At 32.5% G+C, this 16,834-nt stretch overlaps 1 protein-coding gene across 5 annotated transcripts; it reads left to right on the forward strand.

Moving 5' to 3' along the window:
* Positions 1-1,154: 1,154 nt before the first annotated feature.
* LOC128188643 (NAD(+) hydrolase sarm1-like) lies at positions 1,155-15,966 on the forward strand. Of its 5 annotated transcripts, none has more exons than XM_052859812.1 (10): positions 1,155-1,308; positions 3,159-4,614; positions 4,750-4,926; positions 5,240-5,364; positions 5,797-6,032; positions 6,349-6,372; positions 6,780-6,930; positions 7,147-7,336; positions 7,930-8,051; positions 9,996-14,009. In XM_052859812.1, exons 2-10 carry the CDS (start codon positions 3,175-3,177, stop codon positions 10,273-10,275), a joined length of 2,745 nt encoding a protein of 914 aa, XP_052715772.1. In that variant the 5' UTR covers positions 1,155-1,308; positions 3,159-3,174; the 3' UTR covers positions 10,276-14,009. The 5 variants fall into 5 exon arrangements, with proteins under 5 accessions (XP_052715772.1, XP_052715770.1, XP_052715773.1 ...); XM_052859810.1 differs by lacking the exon at positions 1,155-1,308 and adding an exon at positions 1,407-1,784; XM_052859813.1 differs by lacking the exons at positions 1,155-1,308; positions 9,996-14,009 and adding exons at positions 1,409-1,784; positions 14,540-15,966.
* The last annotated feature ends 868 nt before the right edge of the window (positions 15,967-16,834 follow it).

Genomic DNA, 16,834 nt, shown 5'->3' on the forward strand with positions numbered 1-16,834 from the left:
ACGTGACATTTCACTTCGTGTGACTTTGTAAATTTATAGTGTACGTGTTTGAAATGCTGTTTGTAAACAAAAGTTTGCGTTTGTTAAGAAAAAAAAAGTCAGAGAGACTACTTCATAACGTTATAATTTGGGGTTTTTTTTTTTGGTAACTTTTTACAGGTATTTTATTTGAATGAAACGCGCGTAAACGATTCTAATTTTTTATTATTACATCCATATATCATTATAATGTATATATTCACGCAAAAATTGAGTAATATATACTTCTAATGATGGATAATTTTCAAGTTATAATTATTCATCCCATCTGATTCATTTATCAATTGTAAGCTGTTATTTATTCGAAGATAATCAGTTTTATAAGAAAAGCAATTCAACTGTTCAAGTCGCTGTGTGGTTAGAACAGACCATATAAACGGGTGATACATCAGAAATCAAAAAGTATTTTCATTTCATTCAGAGAAAATGAATGGAAATGTTTGCTAGGTGTTATCTCGAAATTTATGAATGTTGATTAAGTATTATATAATAAATCAAATGTATACAAGTAATACCCCAAAAATACAACCCCCCCCCCCCCCAAAAAAAAAAACCCCCCAATGGGCACTCATACAGGATCTGCATTTGAATTAATGATATTTAAGGTTTATATTTATAGCCTGACCATTGTAAAGTGAAGGATGGGGGAGGGAGTATACAGTGTCGGTTCAAGTTATAAAATCTACACGCATATTTTAAAAAAAATTGTTGAAACTAAATTCTTGAGCCGGTTAAGATTAGGGTTACTTGTCTATCTTTAACTTGAAATAAATATTTGTGTTTATTTGTTTATTAATGATTTATTCTCTGACATCATATGGATTGTTTTTTATGAACTTTGAATCAACGAAAACATTTTAATAATTTGATATCTTGCGTCAAACTCCCATATCAAAGAAAAGGAAATACATCGATATCTCCAAAAAAATGGGATTTAGTCGGGGAAACACTACAATAGATTATTAATCATATAAATACTTGAGGTTCCAATACAATGTATACTGTACAGTAATAACGTGCATCATGGATTGATGTACAACTCAATGTGTCAAGCGAAAACACGTAATATCTCTGTGTACCGTCCTTCAGCGTTCCTGTTCCGCATTTTAGCAACTTCCACTCCCATACAGGTGATCGGGTTCGAGATACACGAAAACTAAGGGAAGAGTGCAGTGAGGAGAATTTTTTATTTTTATGTCTGACAGTGACAATTTTATCGTTATCATATCATAATGTTATGAATTTGTGTTTGGAAAGTAAAGATTGAAGGTAATGTCATTTATGCATATTGAAATTTGATAAAATACCTTTATATTTAATTACGTGTCTGTTTGTAGATCCATTTACTAACACTGTCGGTTAACTTGTAACGTTACACAAACTTTTTGATGAAAGATTTTGTTTATCGCAAGGTTATAATTGTTCAGGTGAATTATTTCATGGTTATATTGTCAGCTACTAGCGATTTAATCCAATCACAATTATACATTAATATGATTGATGTGTTATAATTGAATGAACTCGACAGTCGCTTGTTATCACACATGTCTCTAGAATGACTCACCCGATTACGATTTCTTACTTCGTTTGTAAGATCTTAGGTTCCATGGTCTAGCGTATTTGTCATGTAATAGGAAGTTATTAATCAAAACTTGAGGCATCAGTTACCTCTTCCTTTCATAACGAGATTTGGTGCAGAGTCCATTGCTATAACCTAAACGATTAGAATTCGAAATGGTTAGAAGGTAAAGTATATTAATTTTCAAAATATTGATACATTGTATTTTATAATCTTAAAACTTTAGACCCGGTTTTCTCAGTCACCGAATTGGTCAGGATAATTGTACCAAATACTGAACTGTATTTTTAGGGGCTTTTAGAGAAAACAAATTTTGTTTTGCAAGTATGGAAATATTTTTGATTTATTGACCTAAAAATGTTTTTATCTTCAAAGATGTTTATGCATCACAGTTTCCTTAATTATTTGATAGCCTGTTCATAATTTCCTTGGGGTCCATATGATATTCAATCACTAGTATGCTAAAATCTTAAGTTTCTTTTACTTTGAAACGCCCCTTCCATCTTGTTAGATTAAAGATCATTGCTAAAAATAAATATCTGCAGTCTGTAACAGAGATTTTACAGTGTTAATGACATGGAAGAAACTGGGTGATTTTGTTCAAAGTTTTTGAGAGGTTTTCTGAGAACTTCTGATAGAAAAAAAATTCAAATTTTCTGATTGCATTGAATATCTTCATTTTAATCCATTTTAATGTTCAGGTGTATGTATTTTCATTAATAATCCTTTAAAAGTGTTGGAAATGGTAACCTAAGACAGAAGAAAATATAAATGAATAGTTTTGTTTTTTGCTACAATTGTTTAAATTATAAGACGCATTATCAATTTATCATCAATTTCTTCATTTTTTTTCCTCCTTATATTCTAAATTGATTTCTAGGTTGTTTAAATTTATTAGGGTTTTTTACAATCAACCTGAAAATTTTTATTTTAAACTATGAGAAATTTTAGTTGTTGAATTTTAAAAACTTTTGTAAACCCTCAAACCTGGTAATTAATTCTTTGTACTACTGTGAGGGTCATCTTAGTTAGGTGAATTTATGCAGTCAAGACAAAGGGTTTGAGAAATGGAATCTACCTGCTCAATTCATTGGACAAATATATGTAATGTTATTTTTTTAACAATAGGATAATGCAGAATACATTCAGTAAGACAAAAAATGAATACATGTACACATGTTTATACTTTTACTTGCTGGAAAAAAAAATGGGTCAGCAAGTAGGACATCTAAAGAAATAGTGTAATATTTAAAATTTTATTATCTCACATACCAAAAATCAAAAGATATTTTGTAAGTCTATTAACCAATTTGAAAAGGAACTAGGGCAAAACCTTTGAAATTAAGCTATATGAAAATAACTGACCAAGATTAAACGGTAATTTTAATTGAGTATACATATATACAGTTTCATTATACTCGGTCATAGATGGTGATTGTACCTGAAATGAGCCATGTTACCCATGAGCCTCTTTGTTGAGTCTTAATATGTTAATTTGCCTTATTTTTGAATGATTATACATGTATTCGTTTGTTCACAGAGCACAGTTACCAGAAATGTCGGATGACTCGGATGATGGATCACTCAGCAAACCAAAATCAACAAAAGGTTTGAAAGAATTGGCCTCCACCAAGAAACATGAACAACTTAGATCAATGGAAAAGTCCCATTCTGAATCCAGTTTTGTAAAATTTAATTCTAGTGCCGTTACAGGAAGTAGAACATTTTCGAGCCAAAAAGTTGAAAGAAAAGGACAGCCACCTCAAATTTCAGAGAGTTCAAAGGTTTATTTTGATCTCTCTAGCTTGGATCAAGAAGAATCTAAATCCAGTGGATTTTCAAGAACAAGGAAAAGAAATTCAATAGACCTTTTAGAGACACTCTCTCAAGATGCAGACTCGACAATCTGTGAATCTTCGTCTAGAGAATCTGTATTATCTGCATCTGAGAACTGGTATTCCTCGGATGAGCTAGAAAGTAATGGAGTCGGTGAAGATACCATTGAACCAGAGGTTACACAAGTACAGTACTGTGACAAATACCCCTTGAGCCTTCCAACTGTGACAGATTCTGATACGAATCGACAAAACCAAACGAATGTGAAAATCAGTTACCAGAAATTGTCTCAAGAACTAGAAAGTCACATTAAACCTTTGAAAGCTGCGAAACCTAGACATGAAGTTAGGCATCTGGACAAGATAAAAAATGTCTTGATAGAGGCATGGCAGGTGCCAATGTATGGAAGAGACATTGCCTATCGTTTGTGTGATGTTTTGAGAAGTGAGGGTATGCTGGATATGGTCATTAACAATTGCAGTTCAAGTAAAAAAGACATTCTGAAGGCGTCAGCAGCTGTTTTAGAACAGTGTCTTTCTTGGGAAAATAGAAACCATGTAGCCAAAACTGGACTTGAAACTGTGGTTTCCATGACAAAAAGAGAAATTTCAAATCATGAGATGTCCTACATTATTACTGGTATTTTAGAGGGTTTGTTCAAAATCTCTGAGGAAGCATCAACAAAAATTATCAACTATGGAGGACTCGATGTCATTTTACACTGGTCAAGGTCAAGTGATATTCGAAATCTTCGACACTGTGCCAAGGCCCTTGCCAATCTTTCGTTGTTTGGAGGTGCAGAAAACCAAGAGGAAATGGCAAAAAGAAATGTTCCAGAGTGGCTCTTTCCCCTTGCCTTTATGGAAGATGATACAATAAGATACTATGCATGTCTGGCCATTGTTGTTCTACTGGCAAATAAAGAACTGGAGGCTGCTGTGATCAAGTCAGGAACTTTAGAACTGGTTATGCCATTCATAAACTCAACAAAGCCATCTTCGTTTGCAAAATGTGACTTGTCTCAACAACAAGGAAAGGATCATATGTGGTTAGAAAGAATGGTGCCCCTTCTACAGAGCAGGAGGGAGGAAGCTCAAAGTTTGGCTGCTTTTCATTTTGCTATGGAAGCAGGAATCAAAGAAGAGCAGGGAAAACTTGATGCAAGTTTCAATTAAATTCTCTACATTATTTGAAATGAAGTTTCAGTTATATTTTACCTAGATATATTCTTTGAATAATTATGTGATACTTGTAGGAAGCAATATAAGGAATTGTTTTATTTTAATCTGTTACAGCTCTTTTATGAAATTGGTGCAATAGAACCTCTGAAGAAAGTTGCCAGCAGTCCCAATGCCACCGCCTCTAAACTGGCTGCCCAGGCTCTGAAGGTGATAGGGGAGAGCATCCCTCACAAACTGACCACACAGGTGCCTGTCTGGAGTGTGGTGGATGTAGCCCACTGGGTCGCTCAGGTCTGTAACCAAGTTTTGTCAGTGAGTTTTTATGAAGTGGCAACTGCAAAAATAAACAGAGTTTATTGAATCAAAAACTTCAGCTTTTCCACACGTAGCATGAGCTTTTTGTCCATGGTAGTTGGTGTTTTTGTCTAGATAACTCACGAGCTGTAAGCATCATCAATTAATCCTCTCTAAGTACCACCATTTTACAAGGGTGACAGACTTTTACTCAAAATTGTATTATTCATAATGTTGAAGTGCTCAAGTTTTATTGTAAATTTAATTCCAAGGAGATGTTACAGTCAACACCATTTCTATTAATTTGTAGGTGGGGTTCAAAGATTATGTCCACAATTTCATGAGCTGCCAAGTGGATGGTGATATTTTGTTGCTTCTCACAGAACAGGAGTTGGAGAGTAGTATCAAAATAGACTGCAAGATAGCCAGGAAGAGGTGAGGAGAGCTAGATTTGTTATGTACCAAGATCAAAGAAGTGTATAAAATCATGTGTCATTATATAAGAATGCTAATCATTTTGCCCTTGTGTAAAAATCACACATCATAGCTGTAAATTTGTTGAATCCGTATTTTTGGTATAGAGTGATTTTCCGGCGGTTTACATAAGGATTTTGGCAAGATGTTATTAAAAAAAAATCAAAGTAATAGTAAATTTGCAATATCCTTCCTGCTAATGTTATGCTTGAGTTTTGCAGTACAATAAATAAAAAGTGCATTTTAGCTAGAGGCTCCTCAACAGCAACATTGTAACAGTAAATGGACTAGAAATAAGTTCGGCTTTGTTGTTCGTGTGAACTGTGTGGCCAATTTTCAGGTTGTTCCTGATGTTTGGATGTGAAAATGTAGGAGACTTCTTCATTCTTTCAGGTTTTTACGTGAACTGAAATCACTGAAAATAACAGCTGACTATTCTTCTTGCGATCCATCACAAATGGATGCATGGTTGATGAAGATTCTCCCTGATCTCTCACAGTACACCTATGAAATGCTGAAGGCAGGCATGAATAAGGAGGTACTGGCCTCCACCAATAATGAGGAGCTGGACCATGTCTGTGGAATCAAAAATGGCATCCATCGTCGCCTCATCTTAGAGCATGTAGAAGGTAAAATACAAAATCATTATCTGCTGCAAAGTCTTGTGTACATTATGCACTTATATGCATATTGAACACCCCTTAACCATGGATGAAATATGCTGATAAAGTGCTTTTCTGATAAAGATAGAAACTTTTTATTTGAATTTAGAGTGCCTTGTAGGCTTTATTTTTTGGGTTTGTGTATTTACAAATGCACAAATCATCCAAAGCAACAACAAAATTAATATCCTATTTGATGATTAGCCCGATTAATGGATACTGTAATTGTTTTGTTCATGAGTTGTCTTTTAACAAATGATTAGTCAATTCAAATAATGTTTAGGCCTTCTAAACAGAAACACAAGAGGTAAAAAACTTTTTCACTTCAATCATGATCATTGATTCAACTCCTCTTTCATCTAGTGATTCTAAACTTACAAAACCCTGTATTGATGTGTGAAAGCTTGTATGGTAATTTTTTCAAGCTTTTAATGATACATGTAATTACTTGATCTTTAAAAAATGTTCCATCCTTTTAATTCACTACCTTTTTGCTGTGACATTATCTTTACACAATTCATCAAACTGGTGACCATCAATCGTAGTTCTATCTAATGCATATTTCTGAGCAACATTCGGCATTATCCTCTATCATTTTTTTTTTCATTTTGAATTTGTGAAATCTAATTCTGTGGATATTTTTCACTTGAAAAATGTTTCAATAGGCAAATTGTTTAGAATTCTCTGTTTACATTTTGTCTTCTTTATTTCTAGATTTATACACAGCGATACCATTGCCTAAATATGGCAGCATAGGCAGTCTTACTAGACAAAAGAGCATAGATCCTACAGGGTTTGCATCATATCCAAAAGCAGTTGACGTTTTCATCAGCTACAGAAGATCTAATGGATCGCAGTTAGCCAGGTAAGATAAGTATAATATATTCTAAAAGGTTGCCTTGCAGGAATGGAACTTTTATCAGGGTCAAAAAGATGTCTTCTCAACAGGAATATCACTTCTAAGATTTACCGAAAGAATTTTTTACTCTTGCAGAATACATGTATGTAGGTATCATCCTGTCCTTCTCTATGTCTATCCATTTATTGGGGATGTTTAAATTTTTTTTTCTTTAAAATTCAGTTTGCTGAAGGTTCATCTTCAACTCCGAGGCTTCTCTGTGTTTCTGGATATTGATCGACTTCGAGCTGGCAAATTTGACGAAAACCTGTTGATGAATATACGTTTAGCAAAGCACTTCCTGTTAGTGTTGACACCATGTGCATTAGACAGGTGTATGGGGGATGACGAACAGCAGGACTGGATTCATAAGGTAGGTGTGAGGCTATGATATGGAGTTTGATGGATATCATTGAGTATTATATATTGAGCTCACACCTGACATACTTTAGCTGATTTTTTTATGAAATTTTTACAGTTAGTTTCTATTTTGAAAAGAACTGATTACAACATTTTGTGATTTGCATCTTTTTGTGTGAAGCAGAATAAATTCATGACCCCAGCCCCAGGGGAGAAATACAAGCTTTTTTGTGAAAAATTGAAGTAATCTTAAAATCCTTTTCTCTACTTCTGAGTATTTTGCATACAAAAATGCATGGTTATTATGAGCAATAGGACCTCAACCAAAATTGTTGAATTCACATTTAGGTCGTCTGGGTTCTGGATTTATGGCAGGGCTTGAAATTTGACCAAACCATTTTCAAGATTTTGCCTGGACAAAAGTCAAAAGAATTAAAGGGAGAATAAAGAAAATGAAATGAAATAAAAATCTTCATTTTGAAAAAAGAAAGACATTGATATAAAAAAAACCATTTGGTGAAGTTTATAATTGTCTTTGTCATGGTTCAGATAAAATAATTGGGACATCAATCTTTATAAAAATATTTCTTTTTCGTATAATTTCAGGAAATTGTGACAGCCCTTGAGAGTGACTGTAACATCATCCCCGTGCTGGACAACTTTGACTGGCCTCTGCCAGAAGTGTTGCCCTCAGATATGCAGCAAGTGGTGTACTTCAATGGAGTCAGGTTGGTGCTCTCTTTGTTGATTTTGCTCCCCTTGCTTTTGCACACTTTATTTACGCATTTGGGCGGAGGTGGCTAGAATAGCTGAATTAATATTCTAAAAGCATCCCAAAGTATTTATCAAATATTTTGTGTTATTTGATACTTAATGAAAGCCGTACTATGGATTTCAGTACCTGTCAAATGTATATGATATACCGGTAAACTTAAGTGAATACTCAGTTCTTTATGGTAATTTCTTTAGTCCTCAGCATCAAAATATTGTTCTCATCCTAAACAAGTCATTTGTGCTTCATATGTTAAATACAACTACGAGAATTTTATATGGTATTTAGGCAAAGTTAAGGCTAATGACACATTTAGTCCCAGAAATACCACTAAGCCAAATTTTTTGTTGAATATTGATTTGCAAAAATAAACACTGGGAGATTAATTCAAAATTTCAATATACATTGTACCAGTAAAATTCAAGTCGTAAATACCAATGTACATGCAAACAAGTAATATCTAGATGTTTTATAAGAGGAGTCAAACTTTGTTGAGGACTGTAGGTCATTAAAGTAATTTTCAAGTTAGTTTTGTAGCGTAGTTCACGGTAGATGACTGTTCTTTGAAATTTTAAAAAAAAAAAAAAAGAAGAGAAAAAAAAGGGCTTATGGTGATTGTAATGCAATTAAATTATATTTGTTTAAAATCCATGATGGTTTAAATTAACTGTGTGAAAACCTTTACTCTACTCTAGAGGAGGAAATAATGCATGTCGAAGCAATCATCATATTTATAGAACCACAATTTTTGGTAACCATTAAATGGCATGAACACTAAGTAAACAAACTGTTGCCAGGCGGTTTTCACAACCTAATTCTAAAAAATATATATATATTTGTTTGCCTTAAAATCATAAGAGTTTTAAAAAATTTTGAGTTTAAAGTTAAATCTAACTTGAGTTAAAAGTTTACTTTTAAGGTTACAAGAGTCAGGTGACTCAAATTTATGGAGATTTTGATTGGTTTTGAGTCCCATAGAGTTTAAATTTAATAAAATATTCATTTTGTATACCAAATTATTCTATGATTTTAATTGACATTTTCATTTCCATACAAATTACCCACTTTACAATTTATCCAATGACTTAGGATTCAAATACAATTAGTGATTTAATATTTTGTTGTCCGGACTGTAAGTCAAAAAGTTGACCCTGAGTATGGATTCCAATAAAATTTTTTGCTAACTTCTCTGTTTTGAAAAAAAAATCCTGAAAGGATCTTTAAAGAAGACACCAAAATTTCACTTGATTTTTAACTCCCTAGATATATTGGCAAGTGTATATGGTTGGTCATTTTAAAATTTGGTGTCTACAAATCCAGACTGGTTGTTTCTGGATCACGTTTTTCAAGGTAGTAATTTCAGTATCTAAACAGTGATACGTATCATGTTCATTTAGGTAGTTACAGATAGGCATATCTTGTACCCTGTTGTTGCACTTAATGTTAAACATTATTGCTCAGGTGAGCGATGTGGCCCTTTGACTTCTTGATGAAAAGACTTTGCATTCCATTTTTCTCTGTGTATCCAAGTGAAGTGGAAAATGCATGTTGCTTAATTCGTAAGATCATCTGTGAGAAAAAAAAAACTTCTGTTGTCTTCAAGAAAAGCAATTTCTTTTTACTTAATGGCATTGAATGCTAGAGATAACATCAGATCTTTTTTTTAATTTTTTTTTCTCTCTAGTAGATATTTTAGACATAGGTATTTGAAGATTAAGTAGTATTGTTATTTAACTTAAAAAGTCCTACGAATGAATACACCAACAAAGTAGAATTGTTTTTATTACTGAGCAAATGGCATGGCATGGTTTAATGATATTCATTACACTTAGTCTTCCAAACTGGTTTCAATTCAAACCTTACAGATGGTCACATGACGCTTTGTCCTTATTTGCTGTAGATGGGTGCACGACTACCAAGAAGCTTGCATGGCTAAGCTTGAAGCTTTCCTCAAAAAAGTACCTGTCATAGCACGCTTAAGGTCTGAGGAACTGCCTACGATTCTGGAAAGACCAGCATCAGAAAGTAATAGCATTTCATCTGCTATGACCTTGGACGAAATTCTCACGCATGAAGATGTGACGATAAAGAAAAAAAGTGACAACAGAAAAGAAAGTCGTAAAAAATCGACAGCTTCAAACTTTATAGAAACGATAAATTCTATTGTTGAACATTTTTGAAAATAGTTGACCTTTTTATGTCAGATTTTTCAACCTTTTCAATGGAAATGCATTATCAAACAATTATCAAAATAGATGTACCGGCAAATCTTCCTTGAAAATCTACAATTCTACTTGCCTAGGTGTTCACGATTTGATATGTTTTATTGTTACCTTTTCACTTTGGCGTTTATTCCATGGAGATTTTTCAATTATAAATTTTTTTACCATTTATAAAATATATTTATTATGGGTATTGCAAATTTACATTGTTTTTCTTTTTAATGTACCTATTTTTTTTAAACATGAATCAAGTTTCAATTAATTTACAGGTATTAGGGAAGTTTCTTGTAGCAGAGACTTTTTATTCCATGCCCAATTACTGTAAACCAATTTAAATTTGCGTTGACTTTATTTCGCGATTACCGGTAACTGCTGATAAACTGGTTCGCAGCGAACTAATGTTCGCGACGAAGCCTTATCCAGCCTGTATTGTTATAAAAACTAAAGACAAATGATTGGTTTGCGGCGAAAAATATTCACAATGAAAAGGTTCTCGCTAACTTAGCGAAAATATCTTGCATGCGAATAGAAGTTGGTTTACAGTAATTGCTTCTATCATTTAAAAAAAAAACCCACTTGTTTTTAATCAGTTATGAAATCAAGCAATTGCTTGTTACATACAGAAAATTTGTAGAATCATGAACATAATGAAATCTATAAAACCTTAATGTGTTCCAGGTCTACTGTATCTATATAACTAAGCTTCCTTCTAACAGTTCTAACTCTTCTTATTCAGGAAAAAGCCTGTAATACCTCAAAGGAATATCAAACATTTCTATGATTATTCGCTGTGACTTCAATGAGTTATAGATCTCTTCTATGAATATGATTTCCTTTATCAGATAGAGCTTCAGTTCTAGTCCCAACATATTCATTTCTCATTCATCTGTTTATTGCTATTTTCAAAGGTACAGTTGATTGTGATATTTCAATGCCACCTATTTTAGTTTAAATGTCCACACTTAAAAACCAGTTTGATGTGTGAATGCAATTAAAAATTTTTAGTTGAAGTGAAATGAATTTACTTGTTAATAACTTAATTAATTGAACTTTGTGTTTGGGTGTGGATGTCGGCTTCGTGTGCAAAGATGTCAGTGTATCTCATATATTTGTAATCAATCAAATGAAACAACACAATTTTCCTTATCTTACTGTAATTGATAAAATAGATTCCTTTTTCAGCTCTCCTGAGCTGAGAGCTTGATGTGACTTTCTTCTCTGATCACTTAGTTTGGTGTATGTCTATTCTTCCATTCCTTTAACAGATTTTGCAGTATTTCATACATTTTTTCCAAGGAAAAGCATTATTTCCTTTATATAAGAATCATTGGGGATTTAATGACTTTAGGGTCACTAGTATAACCTTGTGTTAATTTTGAGGGTGTATCATAATGAAAATCCAACAGCCAGTTAATGCATTTATCAAAACATGTATTTTTATAAATGTTCATCCTCATCAATAATCACTGCATTCCTCTTGAAGCCACCATTTGACAGCATTTTGATGAACGGAGTATATAAAGATAAATATCTTGAAATTCTTCAAAGGCTTCAATGCCACAATTTGTGATATCACATTTGAAACATCTTCATAAAGTGTTGATTTAAATTGGTTTAAATCATCACCCCAAGACCAACAGTTAGACCCAAGGAAAGGTACAAAGTTCAACTTTAAAATATTATTGGAAAAATCTTTTTAAAATGGTTTTTAATAATATCTTCAGTGCTGCATTTTACTCATGATATTATTATGCTGGCATGATGATATGTACACATATATTCAAGATTTAAATTCTCCCCCAAACTTTGCAACCTTTAACCCCTCCCCCCCCCCTCTTTTTTTTGTGGGGGGGAGGGTCAAAATTTTGAAATATGAACATTGAAAAGGGATACACAAAATCACTTGAAATATTTACCTCAGGTGATTGTATTGGCCCATGGACATTTTTGACTGTAGCTAGAGAGAGAAAGTAGACTCTTGAAATCCTGTTGCTAAATTTCCTTTATAGCTTTCCTTCAGCTTTAATTCCTTCTATCACTCCTTGTAGATACGAACATACATTCTTGAGGGAAATTATGAGATAATGTAGGAAAAATCTAAAACAGTGCCTTATATGAGATTTTGACTCTTTCATACTTTGACCATTTGTATTCACCCCCCCCCCCCCCCCCCCCCCCCAGTTATTGAGTTATTGACAATTTGTACCTTTTGCATGTTTCAACTTTTTATGCCAGGGACATATTGGTAATCCCATCCACCAACTCCTCATTTTTTTTTTTTTACTTTAACCTGATTATTTTGCATTTACCTCTTGTCTATACATGTTTTTAATTTCCAATTTTAATATATTGAAGTAAATGCCTTAGTCTCTGATTCCCATATATATATATTATTATACTTAATGCATTGCACTCCTAATGCAAAATTCCTCCATCTAAATGATTATCATTCAATATATCATTCAGGAATTTTACCAACAGCCTGCAGGCAGACTATAATTATATGGTGCAGTGTTTGGATATTTTTATAAATTCGTATACATGTATATATACACCTATTTATGACATTTTCATGTACTTTTATGTCTCTTTAGCATGTTTAAATTATAGTCAAAGGTATAATTTCTTTGTACATGTATTCTAGTAGTTTTTTAATGTAGTGTAAATTAAGATGTCAACTAAATGTTGTTAAATGATTGGTAAAATCAGGTGTATACTATCCAGTAAAAAGAACCCCTAAAAGGAAATGTTAATTTCATTCAATGTTATAACTACATGACTGTTTGTTAAACGACTGATCTGGTGTGAAAATCTTAAAAAGTTATTAATATATTTTTGAAGATATAAGTGCGCCTTTTTCAATGAAGTCTTAATATGTTAATTAGATGGCCTATTGAGTGAATTGAATAAAGCTGTATAATATGTTATCTGTGAAATGTCTCGTGCATGGAATTAGAAAGACACACCCAAGAGATATTTCTCTATTTTTGGCATTGTGGTTAAGAGACTAGAAAGTCCTTAATCTTTAGTTGTGGAGAAACAGACAATTGCCGACAAAAAAAAAACCAAAAGATCGGCAAAATCATGTTTGCATTAAAGAATGAGTTGTATGCAAATTTATTTAAAATATGATTTTTGCTAGCTCTTTATCAATTTTTTTTCCTAGTCAATTCTTATCAATGTGATACATGTATTGATTTTTATGTCATGAGGTTTAATTATTTTTGTATTGTGCCATTTGAAATTTTGGGTAGACTTGGTAATCTAAATTGTAACTATTTGGCAGAGATATACTAGTACATGTACTAGTACTAGTACTTTGCATCAATCATACACCTGTTACATAATTCATATATTTATCATCATCTGTAAAATTCCTTGTTTTTGATTTTAGAGCATTCTTTCACAGTAGACAAAATTCGTAGTAATTTATTACACAGATGCTTAGACATAACATGTCTTGCTGTTAAATTATTATGAAATTTACTATGTACATCATTAACTGGTATCACAATTATGTTAATGAAATGCCTTTTAAGAGCATGTTTTTATAATTATGCTACAATAGAAGCGATGTTGTTTTGTTGTCCATTTGATGGCCCTGTTAAGATTTTTTGGGACGTCAGTTTTGTACATGACATTTTTTAACTTTACATATGTTGACATGACAGCTAATAAAGTTGTAACATTGAGTTATTTTAATTTTTCTGTCACAGTGCAGGAAAGCATTAACAGGAACCATGACTTGCGATCATTGAGAGAGAGTTATATAGGTTATTCAGCGTAGATTTCAGTGTGTCTTATCTTAGAGTAATAGGATTTTAAATGTTCTTCCTGCATCACTTACTAATGTCAGTGGAATTTGAATGAGCGGGACAAACTATTTTGAGATGTTTTAAGTGCAGTCTGGTGAACACTTCGCATATTTTCCACCTCACGAAAAAAGTGTATGATTTGTTAGTTTTAATTGATCTCCCTATTTTTGAAAGAAGTTAAAAAAAAAAATTGAGGTTAAAAAGAAGCTCATTAAGTGTACTTTATACTAAATTTATGAAGATAAAACCATATTTAATATTTTCTTCATTGAATTCTTGTTTTATTTTATTAGATAAGAACAAGATATCCATACACAAAACGACCAATTTCTATTGATAATTGAAACATTGAAATTCAAACGTAAATAGAATGTTTATTTATATAATCTTTTATTCTATATTTTCAGATGGGTACATGACTATCAGGACGCTTGTGTTGACAAAGTAGAGAAGTTTCTGACGGGAGAAAAATCTCCTATTCAAAAGACCCATCCACCTTTGCCGGCTGCTGTTAATTTCAATGCATTGGAGCGAATGTCACCAAGAAACTCATTGGAGCGTATGGATATCCAAAGAAATTCTGTTGAAAGGTTGTTAGGAGCAACAAACAATGGGAATTTTTCTAATTAGAATATTGCCATTAAAATTTTAACCCCGGCTTTCTTGTAAAACCAAAAAAGTAAGCTGCAACGACTTGTTATTTTGTGTTCTTATACAGGGGTTTCTGTTGTATAACCATTAGTATTTTTAGTCCCATATTTTAATGTTAATATTCATCACTGTCAGCATTTTTTTTTTGCTAATTTACTAAATCTACTGTTGTGTGACCATTTGATATGAAACCTCAAAGGTTGATTTCTTTTACCCAATTTCCTTTAAAAAATGTTTAATTGTCTATAAGGCCAAAGCTCTTTCAAGATAACAAGAACAAGATTTTAATATAAATCATATATACTGCTTTATTACATAATTTTCCATTCTGTGAATTTTTTAAATGTCATATTTATATACTCAGGTGGCCTAGTATTTTGTTCTGTACATGTATTTGTTTTGTTATTTTAAAGCTACCGGGTCAGAGTTAAGTTTCTAAAAATATAGGTCAGGTGAGCAAGGTGGTCCATAGGCCTCTTGATGTATACATGTATTTTTTTTTTTTAGAGGAAAACAGCTATCTATGATATTATATATTCTTTGATATGCAAGGGTTTTTTTGCTTTATTTTAAGACATATGGAAAAACAGATAAACTTGTGTCCATTTTGTTTTTAAATTAGATGTAAAAGTAAATTAGATCAAATTTAAAAGAATTTTCAGATTATAACAATTCATATTGATCAAACATTGGATACGATCCCATTATTGGGAACAGAATGCATGCATGTGTAAAGAGTAGTTAATTAATTACAGGTACGTTTTTTAGAATCATTTTTTTAAAATTAGTTGCAAATGCAGTTTCAAAGTTAAAGTCGGAGATAGAATGTTGTTTGTGGAGCTGATTGCACAAATTTTTATCCAATTTGAAATTGTTTTCACAACTTCCAGCTTTCAAAGAATTGGTTTTATTTTTAGTCTGGTGTACCAGTATAAGGTTGTAATGTTCACTTATATTTAAAATGTCAATGACTCCAGACTTAATTTGAGAGATATATGGTATTTATGCAGGTTCTCCTCTTTATATTCTAATATTGTTATTTAGCTCTTCAGTGGGTTTTGTTTTTTAATCAAATATTTATAAATTAATATCTATGGTGCTAAAAAGTTCAACTTCATGGTTGTATTTGATTATTGGTATTTATTGATTTCATATACGGAATGTTTAATTAAAAAAAAAGATATCCAACTGGGATTTTTTTTATCCATACAGAATTACATCATGTACTATGGAAATATCAAACAAGAGGGAGATTTGGTCAAACAGTACATTAGAACATTACAATAATTGAGAGATTTAAGAAATGGACGGGATTAAACAAAGTAATAGGATTGAATATTTGTCCTCCAGATGGCACAGCTTTAATTTGGTCCTCTGAGCATCTACATGTACATGTACTAGGCAATTAGAAGACAATGACCTTTACATTAACGTTGTAAAATTCATGACTCCTGGGTCAATGGCTCTAGTGGTCATATTATGAACCCGTGTTTATTGCAATCATTTAGAAACACAGCGCACATTTTTATGAAATGTTAACTGTATACTTGGGTTTTGGTTCACTTTGTTACAAATATTTTTGCCCCTTTGATGTATAACTAATAGAGTAGAAATAATGCATTTTCTCATCTCTGCTTTTATGCGAACTGATTTCTGATTAGCAGCATTCATAGGTCTAAGTAGATTGCAAGCCCTGAAGTCATTCACACCTGTTGAAGTTTAGCTCTCCACCCTCATCTAATACATGTACATATACTAGCATTTACCATCCAGTAAATATATTAGGAGGAATGAGATGATGCATCGCTGCATATTTATCCTTGAGGCTGTAACTACTCCCTGTTTACACAGTGACAATTAAGATAATGAGCATTTTAGGAGCTATATCTACATCTTTGGGGCTATACATGTACTACTTTAACTGAAATCTCTGTTTTTATCCATGAGGTCATCAAGAGCTGGGCTGTACAACTCCAATGCAGCTGCAGCTCAAAAAGAGCTTTTGTCCTGTATACTCACCCGGAGCAAACACCGGACCTGTCAAATCTGCC

This window comes from Crassostrea angulata, chromosome 6 (genome assembly GCF_025612915.1).
Source record: "Crassostrea angulata isolate pt1a10 chromosome 6, ASM2561291v2, whole genome shotgun sequence".
Classification (NCBI taxonomy): domain Eukaryota; kingdom Metazoa; phylum Mollusca; class Bivalvia; order Ostreida; family Ostreidae; genus Magallana; species Magallana angulata.

Excerpts from the sequence above, each read along its gene's own strand:
- LOC128188643 (XM_052859810.1), top strand. Across the intron at positions 4,615-4,749 it reads AAGAGCAGGGAAAACTTGAT|CTCTTTTATGAAATTGGTGC; the intron begins GCAAGTTTCAAT and ends AATCTGTTACAG. Across the intron at positions 8,052-9,995 it reads GTGTACTTCAATGGAGTCAG|ATGGGTGCACGACTACCAAG; the intron begins GTTGGTGCTCTC and ends TATTTGCTGTAG.